Below are 21,745 nucleotides of genomic sequence, written 5' to 3'. Positions count from 1 at the left end.
GCAAAGCAGAAGATTTTGTTACTGGTCAAGCAAAATGGTTTTGGTTGACCCAAAATTAATCGAGCTTTCCTCATTACATTAAGTCTTTCCTCTTAGTCAAGCTCCAAAGCCAGAATCTTCCACCACTGGAAGATTCCAGCCATCCTTGTTTTCACCTTCCTGCTGCCTTCCCAAGGCTGGGGCTGTGTTCCCCTGGGTGATGCTCTTTGCAGGCAGTGACCTGAAGGAATTTCTGTGAATCTGTTTTCTCCCAGCACTGTCCAGGCTGGCTGGTAACAACCTAGAAAAGCAGAATTAAAGATGCTCTGGGGGCCGAGTGGCCCCTTTAAGCTTGGCTTTGCCACGGTCCCAGTGCTTGGTGGGCGTGTGGAAGTGAGCTGTGTTTTTGGCTGGGGTGAGATGCAGTTTTTCCTCATCTCTTTCTCAACATCTTCCCTGCAGGCAATTCCTGCTGCTGCCATTCAGCTGTGAGCCCTGGGTCATGGTGCAGATGGGGCCACTGCACATCCCAGGAGCTCTGCTGGCACCACAGGGATAACCTGGAGGAGCAGGAGCTGAGGGACAGCCTGGCCAGGACTCAACTCTGCAAACCAGAACCCACCTGGCTTTGGCCATGAGCAGATGGGTGAGCACACAAGTGAAAACCTTCCTCTGTGCACAAGACAGAGAACTACTTATGCTGAGTAAAACACAATCCTGAGGCTGTGCACAGTCGCGCTTTGATGGAAGAGCTCCCTGTTGCACCCTGATGTGTAAATGTGGTTAAAAGTTGCTGCCACCCCTCTCTGCTCCTGTGCAAGCTCAGCTCTGGCCCTCACTGCAGGTCTCAGATGGCACAGCCAGGTCCCACCTCTCTGGCTCCACCACAAATCTCCACGGGCTCAGTGCCAGGTTTGCTGCCAACCACCCCACTTGTGGGGAGAGGGGCTTGGGCAGGAGACAGCAAATGCTACCCCTCACTCACTGAAGCAAGCAGAGGCCATTTCTGGCACAAGAACCATTCTCACCCAACTTAAACAAGAGAAGCCCACTTGTTTCAGCACCAGGGCTCTTCAAAGACGGCTTGAGCTACTTTTTTTTACCCCTCCACTATAATGGCAGTGATGTGTTTTTTCACTCCTCTCTCACGCTGTAAAGATTGAAGCATTTTTGTTCAAATTTAAATTTAAAAAAAAAAAAAATCTCATCTGGATGAAAACCAGAGCTTGCAAAGTTTCCATGGAGGGTGGTGAACCTCTCTCCCCAGCAGTGGGCTTATCTGAGATCATCTGCTTGAGGAGTGTGCCAGGATTTCCACCCTGGAACAAGACCCTTCTCGGAGGGTTTTGCATAAGAAGGGATGGAAGGGTCTGCTGCACAGCGAATTTGGTTTGGAGAGGAGGATGCACTCAAGGTCCCAGGGGAGGGAGAACAGCTCCATTCCAGCCTGGAGCTGAACAGAGATGAAGCAATGATTGCAGAGAGGTTCAGAGGAACCACCAGATGTGCAGGCAATAGCCAGGGCTGGGGAAGGGGGAGAAAAGGAGTTCAGGGGCAGGACTCAGCTCTGGCTGCAAGGATGGGCTCTGATGGCAGCAACTCCAGCTGCTCTGGAAAGGCCAGACTGGGTGAACTGGGCTGGCTGAGGGCAGGGGCTCTTTCCAGAGACATCCTTCCCCCCTGGGCTTGTGCCTCTTGCAGTGGGTGACAGTGATTCTCAAAAGGCAGCATCAGCTGCACCCTCTGTATCCTTGTCCTGGCTGTGGAGCTCAGAAAATAAATGTAACCTTTGAGAAAAGGTTAAGATAAAGAGGTGGTGGAAGAGAAATGGTCTGAACTGATGAAAACCCCATCTCAGGGGGGAGAGAAAAGGGGGGAAAAAAATGTGGTTATTTTTCTACACAGGATTTGTAGGTACTATTTCTAGAATGCAGGAGAAATGGAGCTCTGGTGAATTTCTCTGGTTCCCTTCATTAAGGAGGGAAGGCAACACACTGAATTTGCCATTAAAATAGTAGTAAGAATAACAACAAGAAGAGCCATAGCCCCTAAATTCTCCATATTTAAAAACAAAAAAAAAGATAAAATCAAGAGGTAGTTCCCATTTCACATGTGGTCTGGTTTAAATCCTGGGAGCAAGGTGGCCCCTGAGATCTAACCTGTTGGAGCAGAGCCCTGCTGTGTTCAAAGGCAAGGGCAAACCCTTGAATTTGCTTTCAAACTTGGGCTGGGGCTGCTGAGGTTTTTTTTTTCTGAGGTTTTCTGAAGCCCTGAGCAAGTTGGGGAAGATCTCTGTTCATGACCAAAGAGTCTGGGGGAAAAATCCACCAGTAGATTTGCATGGAGGGAGCAGTTTGGGATGTGAGGCAGATGCTCGCTGGATTGTTTTGTGGCTTACACAGAAAGTCTGCAATCTTTGGGGCTTCATATAAAAACTGGAGGACAAAGGTCTCTTCTGTAAAGTCAGATCCCCCAAATGAGGCCGATTTCAGCAGTTGATCTTCATTTAACACTCTCAAACCAGATGAAAAATTGCAGCCTGAATGTGACCACATGTACTTAGGAGGGGTTTCTGCTTGCTGGTGCACAGGTGTTGCTCCAGGCAGGACACAGACATGCCCTGACACACACTGCTGAATAAATAATCCTGCTTTTCTGAGCTGGGCAGTCCGTGCTGGACTCAAAGTTAAGGCTGGCCTGTTCTCAAAACTCAGGATATCTGCTTGTCCTCCCCAGCTCACCTGCAGTTTCTCTGTTGGTGAGTGCATTGCTACACTGAACACGTGGACAGGGATTGCAGAGCCTTTTCTCCTGCTAGGAGAGGGGTCTGGAAACAATTACAAGCTGCTCATGCTTAATCACTGGGGTAAATCTTAAATGCCTGGCTTAATATTTTGCAGGACTGAAGATGGCATCTGAATTTTTGCGGTGTGCAGGTTACCCAGCAGAGCACACAGACTTTGACAGTTCTATCCTGTGCATGTTATGGGGGTCTTCAGAACCCCCAGCTTCTTGAAATTTAGATACAATTTCAAAGGAAAACTAAAATGCAAAAGGGGTGGGGGGGGGACCCTGAAGTTTGCCTGATATTTGTGCAAATTGTCAGCTCAGTCTTGTTCTTGCTGAACCTGACCATTTGTACCTCAAACTGCACAAGAAGAAAGTATTAAATGAGTGGAAAAATAAAAAAGTTAAGTCCCCTGTGAAAATGAAGGCAACCAATATAACTCACAAATCTGGGCTGAAGTCAGTCAATGACAAGACAAAACAATGGAAGTCTTCCTTTGCTTCCTTAAATATTGAAATGTTTCACTTCAGCATTTTCAGGCTGAAGCAGTTTACTTTATTAAACATTATTTAGTTTGACGCTTTCTTCTTTCTTTTCATTTTCAATAGACCTAAATTTAAAAGGAAAAGGGTTGTGGTTTCTTACATTGACTTTTCTAAAAGATGGAACAGTCTCCAAGCAAAGCAGAAGATTTTGTTACTGGTCAAGCAAAATGGTTTTGGTTGACCCAAAATGAATCGAGCTTTCCTCGTTACATTAAGTCTTTCCTCTTAGTTCAGCTCCAAAGCCAGAATCTTCCAGCACTGGAAGATTCCAGCCATCCTTGTTTTCACCTTCCTGCTGCAGCAGTCAGGGATCTAATTTTGGCTGCTCCTGTTTCAATCTTTATTCCCCTCTCGATGCAGTGCAGGCTGAGCTCTGTGATATCAGAGTTTGCAGCCAGGGTGTGGTACAGATCTCTCTCTCTCCAGCTCTCTGGGACACCTCACCAAAGAGCTGCTAAGCCTCCCTGGCCAGCAGCCTGATTGTCTGCAGGATTTATAGCTCTGCTTCAAACCCTGCCAGTGACACCAACACTTGGAACTTCTCCTTAGTTCGTGGCCCTGGTCAGCCTGTGGGTGTCAGCTGGTGTGCAGTCACGGCATTGTTCAAAAACTAAAGTAAACACTCCCTTCCACAGAAAGTGCTGGGAAAAAAAAGCTTCTACACAAACATTGTGAAAGGCAGCAGCCAACTCATGGGGGAAGCTTTCCAGTGCCATGGCAAGGAGTTACCCACTGAAGCCTTGGTGAGATCCAAGCGCAGCAATCCTCTGAAAACCTCCTCACAGATCCAGCCTTGGCAAAGAGCAGCTCACTGAGAGCATCTATAAACACGTGGGGGTTTATATCTTCTTTTTGTGTGCTTGTTACAGAGACAAAGCATCGACATTTTGTGAACTTTATTGCAGGAAAGACACAGCGTTTCCTCTGAAAGACTTCCAAATTGTAGCAGGCATTATCTGCAGAGTAGCTGAGGCTGCAGGTAGAGGCAGGAGCTGGGGGGGCACAGCCCCTCCAGACATGGGCAGTGTTGGGAAGGGTGAAAGTTTGACAAGAAAGTCTCACAGATATGTGTGCTTAGCAGAAAGATTTGGAATGTAAAATCTGAAAAAGGAATGGAGATGGAAGCAAGTTTTGATATAGAAGAAAAGAATTGCTGAGCCAGTCTGACTGGATAACCAAGGAGGCAGAGGGTGTGTTAGTTAGAAGGGGTTTTTATGGCTTAGAGCAAAGGATAAACCCACCCCAAACAAGAAGATGTTTTTACCAAGCAGAAAGAGAGCACAGGCAGACAAACCTGTGCAAGAAGGAAAAAGGTCTCAGAATTTTCCACTGCAAGAAAACTGAAAAACAACTTCTGGCTTAAACTGTAATGTACTGACTGTGAGTGATTGGAGAACAGTAACATGAATATGGTAATTACAGTAGTTATGATGGGCTATGGGCAATAGTTCAGGGATAGATTGGTTCTGCTGTATGAAGATGCTCAGCAAAGAAAGGTATAGAATGCACTGTAACCAAACCCAAAGGTCTCCAGGCCTGCCTGCAGCTGGAGCTGACAGGCAGAGTTTGTTCAGGGTGACACTGGAGGGCTGCACACACAATTTTCTGGGCTGTCTCTGAGCAGTGTTGAGGATATCCTGGCTGACCTGGGCTCTCCTCACTTCTCCTTGAGGCTGCAGGGCAGTACCAGGCAGCTGAGGGATGGACAGGTCCTAACCCTGCACATCTGCCTGCTGCAGCTTAAGTGTTTGCAGGATGGGGAGGGGAAGCAAACTGGTGCATGTCCTGAGGTGCCTGCACCTTGCTGGTCTCCACATGGGTTCCTTGGTTCTTCTGCCTTGCATTTCTTCTTTGTATTTGTGCTGCAGATACCTCCAGAGAGGCTGAGCGAGGTGGCTGTGCTCTGGACAAGGCTTCACAGAGAGTGCCTTGCTGCAAGGATACAGGAAAAGTGAGGGCTTGTTTTGTAAACAGGTGAGGTGGTGTCACACATCCTCCTTTGGCACTGAACACGTGGTGTCCCTTCAGCCCCATGGGCTGAAGGAGAGCCAAGGCACTGATGGAGACACAAACAGCAGCACTTGTGGGAATGCAGCAGGATGGGAGCAGCATCCCCCACCACTCCCTGAGGGTCAGCAGCATTTCCCTTGCAGAAGGGAGTTGTCTAAGCTCAATGTGATGTGTTGCAGAGCTGGGAAAGGTGAGAGGACGACATCCTCCTTGTGCAGCAGGAAGGAGAGGTGTGAACTGGCTCTGCTGTCACATCAGGGCTAACTGGCACGTGCTGGTAATAAAGTGATTTTCACATCATATCATACCCTACTGCAAATATATCTTACAAGCACTGCTGGCTCTTGGGTTTGGCAGCCATCTGTCCTTCTGCCTTGCCCTGAAAACACAAGAATTTCCCACATGGACTCACTCTCTCAGAGGTGAGACTTTTCACAGACTTTTTCAGGAGCTGCATGGCTGACTGGCACCCAGAGTGATCCAGCTGCTGGTGCCCACCTGAGTGCCCATGGGGAGGGGATGGGGCTGTGACAGCACTGGGAAAAGATGGGAATGGTGGGGGAAGCACCACAGTCACAGGAGCAGGCCTGGCAGAGGTGTCAGGAGCTGGCCAGCACTCAGGCCATAAATGATGCAGAAAGCAATGTCCAAACTTGCAGGAGCAGCCTGAACCCTGAGTCTGTGGCTCCCCATCTCCTGTGGAGATCCACACACCTGAAATCTCCAAACCCTGCATCTCGCTCTCCCAGGGCTCCACTGACCTTGCCCAGAAGATGTTTCTTTTTAAAAATACCTGAATGGAGATTCTGTGGTGGTCTTCAGTCAATTCTCTGCATGTTTTGCTGCCCTGACTCCTCCTCTCTAGCCTGAATCTTGCTTTCTCCTTCCCCTCTGTCCTCCACAGGCCCTGAAAACACATCACCCTCCATCTTTACAGCTGTGCTTTATATATTTAAAGACAATTATCAGGTCCTCTCCCCCACACTTCTCTCCCATCCAGACCAAACAAGCACAGTTCATTCTCTGGAGCATGTAACAACAAGAAGTTTGTTTGATGAATAATCAATTTGTTTAGCACAGGGGTTCGAATCACTCAAGTTATGCCAAAGATAACAAACCTTCAGCAAATTTCTCTTCAAATCTTTATTTTTATCAACTGTTTTGACAGCTAGAATATAATTTTTACACAAAAGGTTAGAATAAAAGCAATTGCTTTCTAGTTTTCCTGTATAAAGATTTGAATTATGAGTTTCACATTAGGCAATGCAATTAAATGCATTCTAGAACTGTCATGAAATATTAAACTTGGGATTATAAAAAGTATTCTTTTAGTGATTTGTAGTATCTTTTAAAAGGAATTAGCTGCAACAGTATTTCTTAAACTATATAAAAATATATATCAGTTTTTGCTCATTTCCACTTGTTTTACTGTTCAGCTCCAGTTGTGCCAGCCAAAATGGTAAGTTTATAATCTCCAGGATATTTCTGGTAGTAATGAATTTTATTTTTTATTTTCTTTTTTCTTTTTTTTTTTTTTTTTCCCAGCTTTTTTTATGGGGCTTTTAATTAGCCAGGGTTTAATCCTGTTTAGGTTTTCTTTTACACAAATATTTTAAGATGAGGAATTATTACACAGTATGTTTGTCTATATGGAAAATTGATCTTAAATACAGTGAAGAAAGAAAGAATCAAAAAACATCAGTAGGAATTTTTTAAAAAAAAAAAAACAAACATTTATATTGCATGCTGAGCTTCCTTCCAGTTCAGATTTTAGTTTTTGAAAGCCGAACTTTAATCTTAAGGTAAAAGCTCAAAAGTTGAAACATGAAAACACAGGGTGGGGGCCTGAAAAGCTGAGAAGTTTTGAGGCTCAGTTTCAAAGCAAACACATCACTGTAATGAGAAGTGTCCTGCAAAAGCAGCCAGCTCTGCACGGGATGCAGAGAGGAGCAGGTTCAGCCCTGCAGTCCCTGTTGGAGTCCCTGTGGGACCATCTCCCCCCAGTTTGGCTGCTGACAGCCCAGAGTACCCATTGGGAAGTTTGCCTCTTCCCCAGAAAATGTGTACAGACCCACAAATCAAAAGATGTTGAAAACCTTTGGTTTATCTTGTTTAAAAAACAGGGAGTTTTATGTGACTTTTTTTTCACTCAGTAGCTCCTCAGATAAGTGGATTTTGGTTTTCCTCTATGAAATTCTTACAAACCAAAAGATTGCCTTGGTCCCAGAAATGACAGTGCTGAGTTAATCCCACTTCCCAGGCAGTTAAGGGAACAGAAACTGAGGAGAAGGAATAATGCTGTACTTTTTAATTCAGTCTTCTGCTAAGAAATTAAATGGTTCATCTCTGGCTTTGAAGCCTGGGACGGTCCAGCAGAAAACCAACAAAATAAATTTTCATGGATCTCAAAAGTGATTTTAAAGACAAATTGAATCCTGACTTGCTCCTTGCTCACATAGTGCCATAGCTTATCTGGACATGGTAGATCTTCCTAAGCCAGCCTGTGTTATGATCTGGGAAAGGATGGAGTAGTATTGACATGGATACAGTTTGGTAGATTTTTTTGCGGTTGTTAGAAGAAGGGCCAAATTGATTTAGGAATTTTTGGCTCTGTTATTTTCAGGATGTTTTTCTCCCTAGGTCTCTTGAATTATATGCCAGAACCCTTGGAAGCTCATGATAGGGTCTGAAATGCAAGCAGAAAGGAAACCCTCCTTCCCTAACCTTTCCCTTTCTCACATCAGGGCTCAGTCCTTTCCTGGGAAAATGTTGCTTTGTGTGTTTCTGTGGCAGCATGCAGAGCAGTGCAAGAATGAACTTTTAAATATGCATCTAACTCAGGGAGCCCTTTGACAGAAGATCTGACTTGGCTCCTAAAAACCCTCAAGTTTTCAGTATGAAACCGATGCAAATTGATGTTATGCCCTGGTACAAATTGCTCCTGTCCTGGGTTGAAATGTCATCTGAGGTCTGACCCTGAGCTCTGACCTGGGCAGCCCAATTTGCCAGCCCACGATGACATTTCCACATTGATTTGGGAACTGCACAAGGAAAGATGTTTTTGTGATCTCTTGGTGCTGGCTGCTTCTACTCACCAGACTCCAGGGCAATTAGGCCAAGAGAAAACGGATGCAGCACTCACGGAGATCTCCAGCTCTGCTCGTGAGAGAGCAGCTCTTGAAGCACAAAAGGGTTCAGGACTCAAATCCAGCCCCAGATGTAAGAGGAAGGTTTGTGGGGATATCTAACCTGGGGAAAAGGTATCTATTTTCTCCTCATCTTGCCTCCTCCAGCCTGCACTGGAGCAGCCTTTGCCTGGAAAACACTTCATTCCTAGGTGGCAAACGTTCAGTGCCCTGTTCCGCTCACAGGACTTTAATCAGCCAGAGAACATGGCCAGCCTCTGTTTTCTGAGCCTGCTGTTGGTAAATGCTCCGTGAAATGACTTCACAATTGTTCCTGGAGCAAGCTGGCCCAATGGCTGGCAATTAAAGCTCAGGCTGATGGAAACTGTTAGCAGGGATTGCTGCCTTGCCCATAGCGTCAGAGTTAACAACTCCAAGCTCTTTTTACTTTTTCTATAAAACACGTGGGAGCTTTGTGCCTGGAATATCTGCAGCAATAAAGTGGATATGGTGCTTGGCTTTTGTTTGTAGTGCTAAAAGTGGCAAGAAGAAAGAACAACTGAAGTTCAAGGTGAGATCTGGTGTTTGCACTTGGTGAAGCACATTCAGTCAGTATCTCTGGGTTTGGTACAGCTCATTGCTGTGATTTAGACACCAGATTTAGACTCATGATTCTTATGTAGTCATCTCAAAGGGAATTAGGTGCCTACACCTTGCTGTAAGACAACCCTTGCAGGGCTGGCCAACACTGTTCCATTGTAAAATTCAAGCTGACACCTGGTTCTGCCATCTGGACTCCCTGGAGTTGAGAGCATTTCAGTGAAGGGTGGGTTATGGTTCTCATTCAGATGTCTCCTGTGCTCAGTCAGGTTTCCCAGAGAAGCCATAATCCTGTGTGAAGGGCTGCTGGGCATCCCTCTGCCCTGGGCTTACCCAGGAAGGACTTCCTGCACGAAATAACTGTGCTCTCCTCCTCTGCTTGATCAGCAGCTCTGCTTGGCACCAATGGGTCACAATCCGCTAGGGCACGCGAGGTCGTGGTGGTCGATTTCCCAATCCCAAAAGTGCAAAAATAACCAGCAGGGGACTGTCAGTTTAATCACAACAAATGCACCTTTATTGAGGGCCAACAGCAAATGTGATAGAGGGATCAGAAAAGGAAATAAAGGATAGAAAGGAAAAAGAGGGGAAGGGGAATAGAGCTACCAGCGAGACTGAATCCTCATGGTCCAGCCACGTAGATTCGCTGTAATCTGTGGGGGTTCACGGAAGTCCTCTCAAAAGTTAGTTTATATATTCTCAATCCATAGCAGAGGCATCTGGCCAAAAGGTGGGGAAGCTTCATGGGCCATTGTGTTGAGACCCCTTGGTCTGTGAGGCAGGTGCAGGCATGCAAGGACAAGCCACCGCTTGTCAGAGCCTGTTGGGAGCAGTGTTCTGTGAAGGCACAGCGAGCACACCTGCAAACAATCATTTGGCAAAACATCCAAAAACATCCACCTCAGCCAGGCCAGAGCTCCTGCCAGGGCTCTTCAGGGTCCTTGGGACGATCGTGAGGCAAATGAAGGAAACTTTGGACTGTCTTAGGAGGCTAAGCTGCAGGTGAGGAATGGTGGCACTCGTGTTCCCCCAATAATGCGGCCTTTGCTGGGTTCGGGGTGTCCCCAGCAGGCTGCAGCGGGGTCTGGATAGCTCTGACCTGCTCAGCACAGCTTGTCCGAGTTCCCAAGCAATCCCTAGCCACAGGCAACCTTAGCAAGCTTAAGGGATAGCAGCTCTGTAGTGATGATCAGCTCATTGTGATTTCAGCTCTGAGGTGCCTAGGCAGGCGGACGCAGGGAGAGAGAGGAGAAGGCTGTGTGGGGTTCCAGAAGAGCGTCTACTGATTCTTCTGTGAAAGTTCCCAGTGATAACTCTTCTCCTGAGCTAGGCAAAAGCAGCTCTTTATATAGGTTACAGGGATTTGGAAATTGTCCAATAGCAAGGGTTAAAGGAAAGTGACCTACAGTCTTACAGAGAGATATGCAGAGGTCCGAAGGCAGAAGAGAGGGGCTTCTAAGTTCCAGCCATCAGGTCCAGCCATCATGTCCTGGCATTTTCTGTCTTAGGCTTCTGACGGCCAGGGAAGTCTTGCAGGCTCTGGGCAAGGCACTCCAATCCCATCAGAAGCATTTTACAGCCAGCCCAGGGAGCATTCCCCTCCGAGCAGCGATGATGGGACGCGTTAGTCACGGGAGCTGCTGGGAAATCGCGGAGCCCTGCACGGCCGGGGAGCCGTGGATTTGCTCAGGGAGGCAGCAGTGCTTGGGAGCTCGACTAATCCTTCCCAGACTGGAGCTGAGCAGGGATGTGAAGCTGGAAACATCCCCCTTTTACTGCCCATTATGGGTTGTTTAAACCTCCAGGCCCCTGGGCTGCTAAGCTGGGGGCTCGTGGGCTGGTGCCTTTGTGCTCCCCAGAGTTTATTTGTAAATCCTAGAGTTTATTTGTAAAAGCGAATCTCTTTTTCCATTCATCAATCAGTGGAATCCTTCCCATTGTGTCTTTTATCTCCCAGTGCTGGTTTTATCTACCACAGCTTGTTTGGAAAGACAAATCTGATATTCCTCTCAAGATCTTAAAAAACACCAGCATGGGCAAAATGGTATTTTTCCCTGATGCTTATAGAAAAAGAGGGAGAGTGACTTTTAAAGTGGGCAGATTGTGATGGGACAAGAGGGAACGGTTTTAAACTGAAAGAGGAGAGATTGAGTTTAGATATTAGGAGGTTCTTCCCTGCGAGGGTGGTGAATTCCCTGATTTCCGCACAGCGTTCTCACTGTAACTTAGTAGACACGCTGGAGCAGGATCTCACCTGCGTACAACTACTTAATTACGAATCATAAATTGCATGGGGGTACGGGTGATATTCCTTGAAGTTTGTTCGCTTTTTCCGGGAGCGACATCCCCTCTCCATTTCAGCCTCATCAGCCGGGACCCACTGAGCCCTGCTCTCTCACAGACTGGACTCGATGAGCTCAGAAATATTTTCCAACCTAATTGACTCGGTGATTCTTTATCACAGAGGTTCTCAGGAGCCGCGGGGACGTGCCCGCTAGGGCAGCTTCTCCCGGAACACGGGCTACCTCCATCCCCTCTCCCTCTCTCCCCCTCAGGCCGCCATCTTGCCCGCCCCGCCCCGCCGCCCCGGCGCCGCGAGGCCCCCGGCCGGGCTGTCCGCGGCGTTCGCCTGCGGCGGCGGCGCGGCGGTGCCGGGGCAGCCGCGGGGCCTGCGCGGCGCCGGGAGGAGGAGGGAGCGCCATGGCCGAGGCCTGGGCTGGCTTCTCGCAGGAGGAGCTGCGGCGGCTGCGGGGGCAGCGCCCAGGTACGGACCGCACCGCGCCGGGAGCGCCCGGGGACTGGGGGACAGTGGGGCCCGGAGCGGCGCGGAGGAAGAGCCTGGGTCTCGGCACCCCGTTAGCCCTAGCAGCTGCACCTGCCTCCCATCGCCCCATCTCCGCAGCTTCTGCACCCACACCTCTGTGCTTCCCCTCAGCCCCTTCACCCACACCTCTGTGCTTCCCCTCAGCCCCTCCAGCCACACCTCTGTGCTTCCCCTCAGCCCCTTCACCCACACCTCTGTGCTTCCTCTCAGCCGCTCCATTCACGTCCCAATCCCTCCCCTCAGCCCCTCCACCCACACCTCTATCCCTTCCCGGTCCATCCCTACACCAAACACCTGCCCTGTCCCCAGCAGCCCCTCGGTGCCCCCCATCCAGCCCCATCTCTCCCCGCTCCCCTCATGCAGCCCCTCTTTCCACCCGCAGCTTCTCCAACAAAAATCCCCAAAATCCCGGGCTCTCCACCGCCCTGTCCCGTACCCAGATCTCTGCCCAACGCTCCCCTCGCGTTCCCAGGCTCCTCTTTACCCGCGTGTCACCTCGTTCTACCCCGTTCTGCTCTTTATAACCTCAGTTTGCCCGCCAGGCTGGCAGGTACCCTTCCTTAGCCCTAGATCTGCCTTGTCATGGTTATCCCAGGAGTCACTTCACTCCCACCTATGTTTCTCTTTTAGGCCAGGCCCCTTACTCCTCCTTCTCCTCACTTAGGGATAGCAATACCATTGAAAATTCCTTAATCTTAGGCTAAGAAAACATTTCCAGCTTCCTGAGGTTACCTCCACATTGTTTTCTTGTGACAGCCTGCCTCGTGTTTTCCTTATTTTGGTTTTTGCTTGCCCAGAACAGCTCTGGCAGAGCCTGTCTTTGATACTGTGAAAAATCTGTTTTATGATTGGCCTTTCACAAATATTCAAATGAATATTATATGTGTTGTGTTAGAAAGTGACGCTGTATTAATTCTCTTAAGTAGTGTGTTAAATATAGTTTTAGGGTATAACATAAGGATAAAATATAAACTATGCTATGTAGGATACTTTTTTTTTCTCAAGAGAGGACTCGCACTGAGATAGCAGCCACAGGACACCTGAATCTTTCAGAGAAAGAGAATTTATTGCCCCACTATCAGAAGAAATGAACTTCTTCCTGCCTTGCTCGGACAGGATGACACCATTAGGATTATGAGGAAGAAGCTGGTGATGACCAGACAGAATCCTGTGTTTGAATGGAATTGATGCATCATGGATGAGGTGTATGAATATCCAACAGGCTGTTGCTTTTAAGGGATTAAATCTCTGTTAACATGGGTCCTTTTTCGGGCTTATTTTGCCCAGAAAGAGGTACCTGGACTGTCTGTAACTCTTTGTTTTTATTGTCTCATATTGTCCTAATCCAAATTGTCCAGATTTTTTATTACTCTAATTATATTACTATTTTTACAACCATTTTATTACTATTAAACTCTGAAAATGTTAAAAACAAGTGACTGGCGTTTTTCACAATACTGAGATTTGTTTTTTAACCCCGTTTCTCCACCGACAGATCTGTACGAGCCCTCACCGCAGCAGCAGCAGCAGCAGCAGCCTCGCCCCCAGGCTGTGCCCAAGCCTCGGAAGCAATTGCAGCGGGAAAAAGCCCTCCAGCAGCAAAGCCAGAGGCTGGGGCTGCAGGGAGGAGCAGCCTCTGTCACTCCAGAGCAGCTGCTTTCTGCTCCACAAGGCAAACCTTGTGACCCCCAGCAGCCCGGGCCAGCGCCTGGGGATGAGAGGCAGAGGGACAGCCGAGAGCAGCAGGAGGGAGTGGCAGCATCAGAGTCTTGTAATGGCAGGGACAGTGCCCAGCTCCGCCCTGCAAAGGCCAACAGCCAAGTGGAGAGAAAGAAAGTGGAATTGTTAGTAAGTCGGTAAAATCAAGGGGTGGGGTTTGTTATTCTCTGTTGATTCGTTCTTTGGTTGTGAAGTCAACTTTTGTGTGTCTGATAGGAAGCTCTGCGAGATCAAATAATTCCATTTTCTATGAGGCAGCATCTGTGTGGAGAAGCACCAGTGGCTTCTCTGAAATTCCAAACACAGAAGGATTCAGGAGGTTCTGTTTTGCAAAGATGGGCCTTGAGAGGCTGCTAGTTGTGTTGCTTGTGATTCCCCTGCCCAGCTCCCGGCTGGGATCACCTGCTTGCACTCCCTGCACCAGGGCAGCAGCACTTTGAGAACTCAGATTGCTCCTGTGGGTGCAGCTCACCAGTAGGAGTGGCTGTTCATCTCATTTTTGTGGTGGGAAACACACAGGCACTGTTTGTCTGAGGAGAAAACAGCTGGAGCTTTGCTGAGAATTTTTTCACACTGGTGAAAGCAAATGGCATTTAGCTGCAACAGTCACCTCCTGAATCTGCTGGATTCTTCTCAGCCTGGATGCTTGAATTTAAATCTTACTAAAAGTATTTCTGTATGTGAGGTTTTAGGAATAAGCTGATAAGGACAAGTCAGAAGAGAAGTGCAGAAGTGTTTGTTAGTAGATGAGTTATTTGGGTGTTTTTAAGTTTGGGCTCCTTGGGTGAAGGCATAAAGAACATAGTGGGGTGGAAAGCAGCAAACAGTTCTTTGTTTCTCCTAAATCCTGCCACAAATTGTGCCCTCTCACTGATACCTGGCCTTCCATCCTTTGAGGTGGTAGCCTAGGAAATGGAATCTGTATCAGTCTTTCACTGGTGGCAAAAGCAAATTCTTGTTCTTCCTTGCTGCTTGTTTTCATTAGGACTTGTACTGACCTTTCATTTGTATCCATTTAATTATTTGGGAGCTGTACTGTAAAGCAGACCTGGGAAAGAATCTGTTTTATGGGAAAAAACATTTCCAGAAAGAGGCTGTGTTGGCAGACTGAACAGATGGTGACAGCAGCCAGTAAGAAACTTGAAACTGCTTCTACGTGGTAGGGAAGCACATCCTTTACACGAAAAATTCTGAAAAATGCTCCATGCAGCTTATTTGGTTGTGCAGATTTTAGTTCTGATCAGCAGATTTCATCTGGAAATGTTTTATTGGTCTGAATGGCTTCTTGCAGATGATTCTTCTTTCCTCAGAACAAAAACCTGTTTATTGTTCCTTCAACTTTTTAAAGAGCTCGCTTCAGAATATGTGATGGTGAATATTTGTGTTGCAATGTGGGCAGCAGGGAGAGAAATGAACTTTCTGTTAATGTTGATGTTCTTGTCAAGGAGCAGGCAGGAGAAATCCCGATGGGAAATCCTCCAGCAGGAGCAGCGGCTGATAGAAGAGAAGAATAAACGCAAGAAGGCACTTCTGGCCAGAGCCATTGCTGAGAGGTGGGGCTGAGCCTGGGCAAGGGCTGACTCTTCATCTGCAACCAGTTTCATATCTTGAATTGAATTTCACTTTTTCCTCTTCTCTGTGCTCTGTGAGCAGCTGTGATGGACGTTTCCCTTGGATGACAAGTGCTGGTTAAGAAGTTGTGACTAAGCTTTTCACACTTCCCAAGCTGCAGCTCTGTGCACAGATGATTACACAACTGGAGGATTAGCTGAAGTTCTTAAATTTGTTAGTGAGGTCATGTTTGGAAGGTTGGGGTGCTCAGATGCTTGTTCATGTTCTGGTCCTGATCTGGTTTTGCTGGATGTAAGGGGAGTTTATTTGGTTTGTAACCTGTGATAAGAAGCTATTTCTGTTTGGACTTCTGGCTCATTAGTGTGTGAAAATGCTAAAAAGAGGAGATGACCAGCTTTAAGAAGGTGCTGTTTTGCCACTGGGTGACTAGAAATTATAAAATGGCACATATTCTCACAGTTGTTAGCTTTTGCTCTTCAGGGCTAGAGCTTTCTGGCACTGAGGTAGTTTAAGACTCCAGGAAAGGCAAAGTTTGTAAGGAAGGATGTTGGAACAGCTGATAACACTGGATCAGGGACGGTGGTGTGAAGTTTTCATGCTTGCAGTGCTCTCCCAGGCATGTGTTATGTTCTGCCCATCAGAGCCCTTGGGTAGCACCAGTGAACACAGCCTGTACTGTGCTGAAGTCCTGAAAATTTCATTTTCCTTTGCCAGGCAGAGATAAAACACAATTCTGAGTCACTGTAGGGCATCAAACATGGGTGTGGCCACCAGGTTTGGTTCTTCCTCCTGGAAACAAAGCCTCAGGGGAGACAAGACTCATAAGCTGACAGCTGAGGAGTTACTTCTGTCACTCAGGGGCCTTCCTCAGGCTCCCAGCAATACCACAGGATGTCTGTTTCCCTCCACCTGCATCAGCTGGTCAATTGAGAGTTGCTGGCACTGCCTGCACACCCAGTCTTGCTTTCAGGGACCTGCCTTGGGTGTAAAGCAGTGGCTGAGAAGCACCATTTTGCTGGTGGTGATGAATGATGGCAAAGTGACGTGGTGTAAAAGCTTGTGGGAAGTCACTTGGCTTGCCTTGGGAGTGAAATCCATCAAAGCTTGTTGCCCTTAGTAACATTTCGTTTTCAGGACTTAGGAATGAATGGCCCAGTTGAAAAAGGTTACAAGGCTTGATTGAAATCCTTTGTGTTTAATGTAAAACTTTCCATTCACTTCATTGGGATTTGGCTGGACCTTTTGGGAATAATTTTACAAAATGGAAAACAAGCTTAGGTTAGGTGACTTTTTGGCCCCTACTAACTGGGCTCCTTTGAAAGGGGATATTTGCAGGACTAAAATCCCTTCCCCCTCTCACTTCCCCCCAAGCCATTTCCTGTTTCCTTACACTGAGAACTACTTAGATACAGCAGCTTCTTGTGTGTTTCCACAGTGAAGAAACACAATCCATTTTAGGCACTTTGATTATAGTCATTACATAATTTTGCCTTAGTCCTTTAATAGCAGGCATTTTAGATCCCTGTGGATGCTAAAAAAGATCAAAAGCCCTACACCATAAAGGAGAAACCTTCTGAATAGGTCCTGCAGAGGTCAGTTGCTCTGCAAGTGAACTGGGGCCCAGTATGCCAAGAAGAGAGGCTTGAGAAGGAAATTAAAACAGCAACAACAAAAAAAATCATCTTCCTTTTGCAGATCCAAAAGAACCCAAGCTGAAACAGTGAAGCTGAAGAGGATTCAGAAGGAGCTGCAGGCTCTGGATGACATGGTGTCTGCTGACATCGGCATCCTGCGGAACCGCATCGACCAGGCCAGCCTGGACTACTCCTATGCCCGGTAAGTGCACCCAGCCAGGGGGAACAGGGGAGGGGAAAATGCTGTTTCCTCTCCCTGGAGCACTAATGACTCCTGTCACTGTAATAACGTGTAGCTGAAGCGGTCACAGTCTGGGGGGCTTTCAGATCTGGAAGTAAAAGTATGCTTTTTATTTCCTAATTTTTCCCTTTGGAATCTGGGAACTGAAGCAGGTTTTCTGACTGGAGATTGCTGTCACAAGACATAGGTCCTGCTTTAAGTGTGCAGTTGTCCATAAGCTCTGCTTTATTGTTTCAAGGTTGTTTATTTTGTCTCAGGGGGAAAGAGGTTTTTCTTGAGAAGTCCTGAAATGAAAATCCTGTTCAGGGAAATTTGCTTTTTCATGACAGCTCTGGTCCTGCTGGAATCAATGGGACCAATTAAGCTTAAAACATATAATCCTGGTGAAGCTTTTTTGCAACTAGGACCAAAAATTGAAGGAAGAGGGAAGCTTTTAACCCTTCACAATGTGCCTTTAATCACTGTGGGTGTGATGAGTTCCTTAAAGGCAAGAAATGAAGAGGAGCACCCCATTAGCTGTGGGTAAACCTCAACATCAGTAGATAAACAGCAAGCATGTTTGTGCAGCCAGTTCATAAAGCAGAAATGTTCACTCGCGGTTTTTGGTTCACCATTCCATCTGTAAAATGCTCATTTCTCCTTCTGACTTCTGCCATACCATTCTGACCACAGGCCAATAAAGCTGGTAATTAGTCTTGAAAAAAATAGCAGTGGTAGCTAAAATAATTAACATCTTTTTGGTGTAATTATCATTTGAAATGTCTAAGATTAACTGTAGTTAGCGTAGCTGATTGCATGTGAACCCAGAATTTCATGTCCTCAAGAGGAAAAACATTTCAATGGATTTAGGTTTCATCTGGTTTCCAAAAACATTAAATGCTCCTGAAATCTTCTTACCCTTCTTCTATTTGTAATAATGTATCTATTTGAAATGCTTTCTGCTAAAGAGAACAAGCAGCTCTTGACATTAGGAAAGCAGTTTTTAATTAAAGACAATAGCAAAAGGAGATGCAAGTAGGACAAATGGGTAAACTTCACCAAAATCTTAATGACTTTCATTAATTTAGTAAGTGTTTTCTTGAGGGAGGGATTTGGCAATGTGAGGTAGATACTTCCAGTGTTGTAGTTCTTATGAGCCAAAGCCAATTTACTTTTAAGTGGAGTCTTTTAAAGCAGTTTCTTATTATTTGCCTTTTGTTTTAGGGCTAAAACACAAAGCATTTCAGTGTGTTAAAAAGTGCAATATTAAATAGTCCTGAGCACATACCTAGTTAGCAACATTTTACAATTGCTGTGGAATAGAATTTTTATAAATACAGTGTGACTGATAGGTGAGAATTCAGTCCAAAGGTTTAGCTGTGCAGATGTTTCCAGCATAGCATTGGTTTTGCCACTTCAGGTATCTGACCCAGACAAATCTTGACTTTCTTGAGGGGGAAACATAAGTGGGCATCTTCTGCCCACTGCAGACATGGCCTTTACAGCTGGGTAAAAGTCATGTGGTTATTATATAAAAGAAGATACTTTGGACGATTTTTCTATGTCTTATTTACTTCTCTTTCACTAAGCAAAGGACCTCTCCCATCTTTCTGTTGCTTTGTTTGGGCAGATACTGGAATATGGTTTTATACAAGAGCTGGATTCTTTATTCAACCACCTTACTTATAGTAGTTTTATGAGTGCTCTGTAGTCAGGCTGCAAAAGCCTTTGTGTGTTCCCTTCCTGGATGAGCAAAATTGCATCTGTCTTTTATTTAGAATTAATACACAGGTTCACTGATGTAGTGAAAGATGCATCATTAATGTGGACACCAGCCATTAAAATGCTAGATATTCTCTGTCTGTTAACTCAATAAATGCTTCAGATATTCCCTTTTTGCTGTATTTGTCATGACAGGAAGTGCAGATTGGCAGGAGGTGAGTGTCAGGATGCATGCTTGCAATAAAATTCTACATCTGTGTTGATGTCACGTGCTGTGTCAGTCTGTGCTGCCCCTGATTTTCTGAACATGGATATGGGTGGCCAGAAAAGCACATGATCCAAATGTCAGCATGCTCCATGGAGCATCTGTGTCTGTGGGGGGGTGGTTGGGTTAGAAAAACACCCGACCGCTTTTGTGGTGTTTCAGTTCACCGAGTGGGTGTTCATTAGAAGTGTGAAAACACTGCCATTTCTGATGGGTTCTTTCTGCTGCCAGTGATGCATCTCTTCAAACAGGCAGTAAAAATGAGTGTTTGAGATGCAATCTGAGCAAGTTAACTCTTGGAGTACACAACAGCAGAGCCCCCAGTGTCTAGAGAAATTTCGATCAATTCGCTCTTATTTTCTTCCCTCTTGCTCATGTGGCAGCATGTCACAAACAGCTGGCACAATGCAATGCAGAGCACGTTGCATTCCAGGGCTTCTTAAAGTACCTGTGCCTGTGTCAGAGTGTGAGGTGCAGTGAGAATTAACCCTCCAGAAATGCTGCTGCTGGTTTTGCAGGAAGCGCTACGACAAGGCCGAGTCCGAGTACGTGGCAGCCAAGCTGGACCTGCAGCACAAGACAGAGATCAAGGAGCACCTGACGGAGCACCTGTGCACCATCATCCAGCAGAACGAGCTCCGCAAGGCCAGGAAGCTGCAGGAGTTAATGCAGCAGCTGGACGTGGAGGCAGATGAGGAAAATCTGGAGCTCGAGATCGAGGTGGAACAGATGCTGCAGCAGCAGGAGGCAGAAGCAGGGAGACAATCCAGCCAGGCTCAGAGCCATGCTGGGACAGCCCAGGAGAACCCTGCTGCCACTGGTGTGGGGCAGGAGAGCCAGCAGGCTGACCGTGCTGCTGCTGCTTCTCCTGCAGTTTCTGAACAGTCTCAAAAGCCCAGGACCAAATCCCTCTCCAATGTGGACAGCCAAACCCAGGCAGTAAATGTGACTTCAGGAAGCTCCCCAGCTTGTTCTGCCACATGACTGCTGGATGCAGATAAGCCAGTGCTTATGGATGAGGTACTCTCTGCAGGCTTGTGGCTGTATGTTGTATCTGGGCTTCAGCAGTGCCAGTAATATGCACTTCATTTCTCTTTTCCTTTTTATTGTTTCCAAATTTTAATAGCTCTTTTCTTTCCACAAGATGCATTTGGGGTTCATCATCTGTCATCACTCTGGTGTACGTTCATGTTCTGCTGCCCAGCTCGTCATGTACCTTCCTGAAACAGGACGCTTGGAAGTGAACAGTAGGGTTTGTCCAAAGGTTTTCAGCTTTATGATACTCAAGGATGCCTGCTCTGAGCAGTGTGCAAGAGAAAGATTCCTACAGGAGAAACCTGGGTCTGCTTCAGAACACATTCTGACAACTGCAGTAGGATGTTTGTCTTCCTTTGTATCCATAAGGGATTAGTTTCCAACGGTTTCTCCTGCTGTCAAACCCAAGTGCTTACATTAATTGCCTTCCTAGAGGTTACATTTTCCTGATTTAAGGGAAATTTGCATATTGAGGCAAACTGCAAAGTCAGTTGTAATACCTCTTATTTATCACTTCCTTTCAGACAGTGCTGAATCATGGAGCTGTACATTGATAACACTATGAGCTATGAAATCACTGCTGCTAGGGCTTAACAAAAAGGATGGGTTACAGTTTAAGACCTTGAAGAATGTAGAAGTAACACCCTCTCTTTTGTGTATTGCTACATTTAAAGCTGTTCCATTGCAGAGATTTTCTCTGTTGTAGTTGCCTCAAAGTGCCAATAATTAGCCAATAATTAATTTTGTAATTAATAATTCCCACAGTATATTGGAAATAAGCCTATTTTTGTAGAACATTTAATGCATTTTCCTGCCTGAAGAGCAGGTGAGTACCCCAAAGAAGTTCAGCTGATTTGCTCTATTGCTGTTGAAAGGCTTTAAAAAGCTATTCCAGGTGGAGAAAGCCTCAGGAATTAAAAGAGAACATAGGAAAAATCTCCCACAGACTGATTGCAGCTGCAAACTCTGCACTCACAGTTAACCTCTTGGTACCAGGGAAGTGTGGGAATGGTTCCTGGAACACCTGACCTGGCCGTGTTGGGTGTGATTTTATGAATGAGTTGCTGAATGACGCCACCGAGTCTATAAATGGGACAGTGATTGTCTCTATGGCTTGAACAGTGGAAAAACATGTCACTACATTTCAGTTTCATTCTATTAATAAATCAGTGCATCTTGTACGCAGTGTGTTTACTTTCAGTTGTGATATCTGAGACTAATACAGGGATCCAAGCCTGTTTTTCCACAGGAGATGATAAATGGTAGAATCAGATACGTCCTTTGGCAGCTTTCCGCTGGGTGAAAATAAAACCTCAAAAAAGGCTGTTCCAAAATATGGAAATGCATGAAGTAAAGACATGGCAGGATACAGCTTGGCAGGAATCTTTTCAACTAACTGGCTCAAGGCAACAGTGGAAAATCTCTCCTGGTGCCTTCCATACACAGGAGAAAGTGGGATAAATATATCTCCTAGAGCAGCCCCCGCTCATAATTTGGGCTAATTGCAGTTAGAGTCTAACTCCCAAAATAGTATTAGAAATACATATGAAGCATTGCTCTGTTGCTGGTACACTGCCTTCCCTGTTATTTTGTTGGAAAACCTGACCTAAAAGCAGAAGATTTGATGGTATTGTGAGAAAATCCTGCGTGACTTCCTTTGCTGTGTCTGCTGTTGCAGGACACCTTGGAGAGACCTGCTGATGGTTT

The 21,745-nt window shown here is 46.4% G+C and overlaps 2 protein-coding genes across 4 annotated transcripts in view; both read left to right on the top strand.

Moving 5' to 3' along the window:
- Window positions 1–21,745, top strand: part of LOC103823406 (dimethylaniline monooxygenase [N-oxide-forming] 4) — a 215,418-nt gene that overhangs the window by 87,186 nt on the left and 106,487 nt on the right. The window lies entirely within an intron of this gene.
- Window positions 11,670–21,219, top strand: GORAB (golgin, RAB6 interacting). Of its 3 annotated transcripts, none has more exons than XM_030226703.2 (5): window positions 11,670–11,811; window positions 13,367–13,715; window positions 15,042–15,143; window positions 16,858–16,998; window positions 19,522–21,219. In XM_030226703.2, the coding sequence occupies exons 1-5, from the start codon at window positions 11,748–11,750 to the stop codon at window positions 19,985–19,987; spliced, it is 1,122 nt and encodes a 373-aa protein (XP_030082563.1). In that variant the 5' UTR covers window positions 11,670–11,747; the 3' UTR covers window positions 19,988–21,219. The 3 variants fall into 3 exon arrangements, with proteins under 3 accessions (XP_030082563.1, XP_030082562.1, XP_050833312.1); XM_030226702.2 differs by having other exon boundaries at window positions 15,036–15,143; XM_050977355.1 differs by having other exon boundaries at window positions 13,367–13,727; window positions 15,036–15,143.

This window comes from Serinus canaria, chromosome 8 (genome assembly GCF_022539315.1).
Source record: "Serinus canaria isolate serCan28SL12 chromosome 8, serCan2020, whole genome shotgun sequence".
NCBI classification, from domain to species: Eukaryota; Metazoa; Chordata; class Aves; order Passeriformes; family Fringillidae; genus Serinus; species Serinus canaria.
Note: the sequence above shows the minus strand (reverse complement) of the source record. Positions and strands in the feature narration are given on the sequence as shown.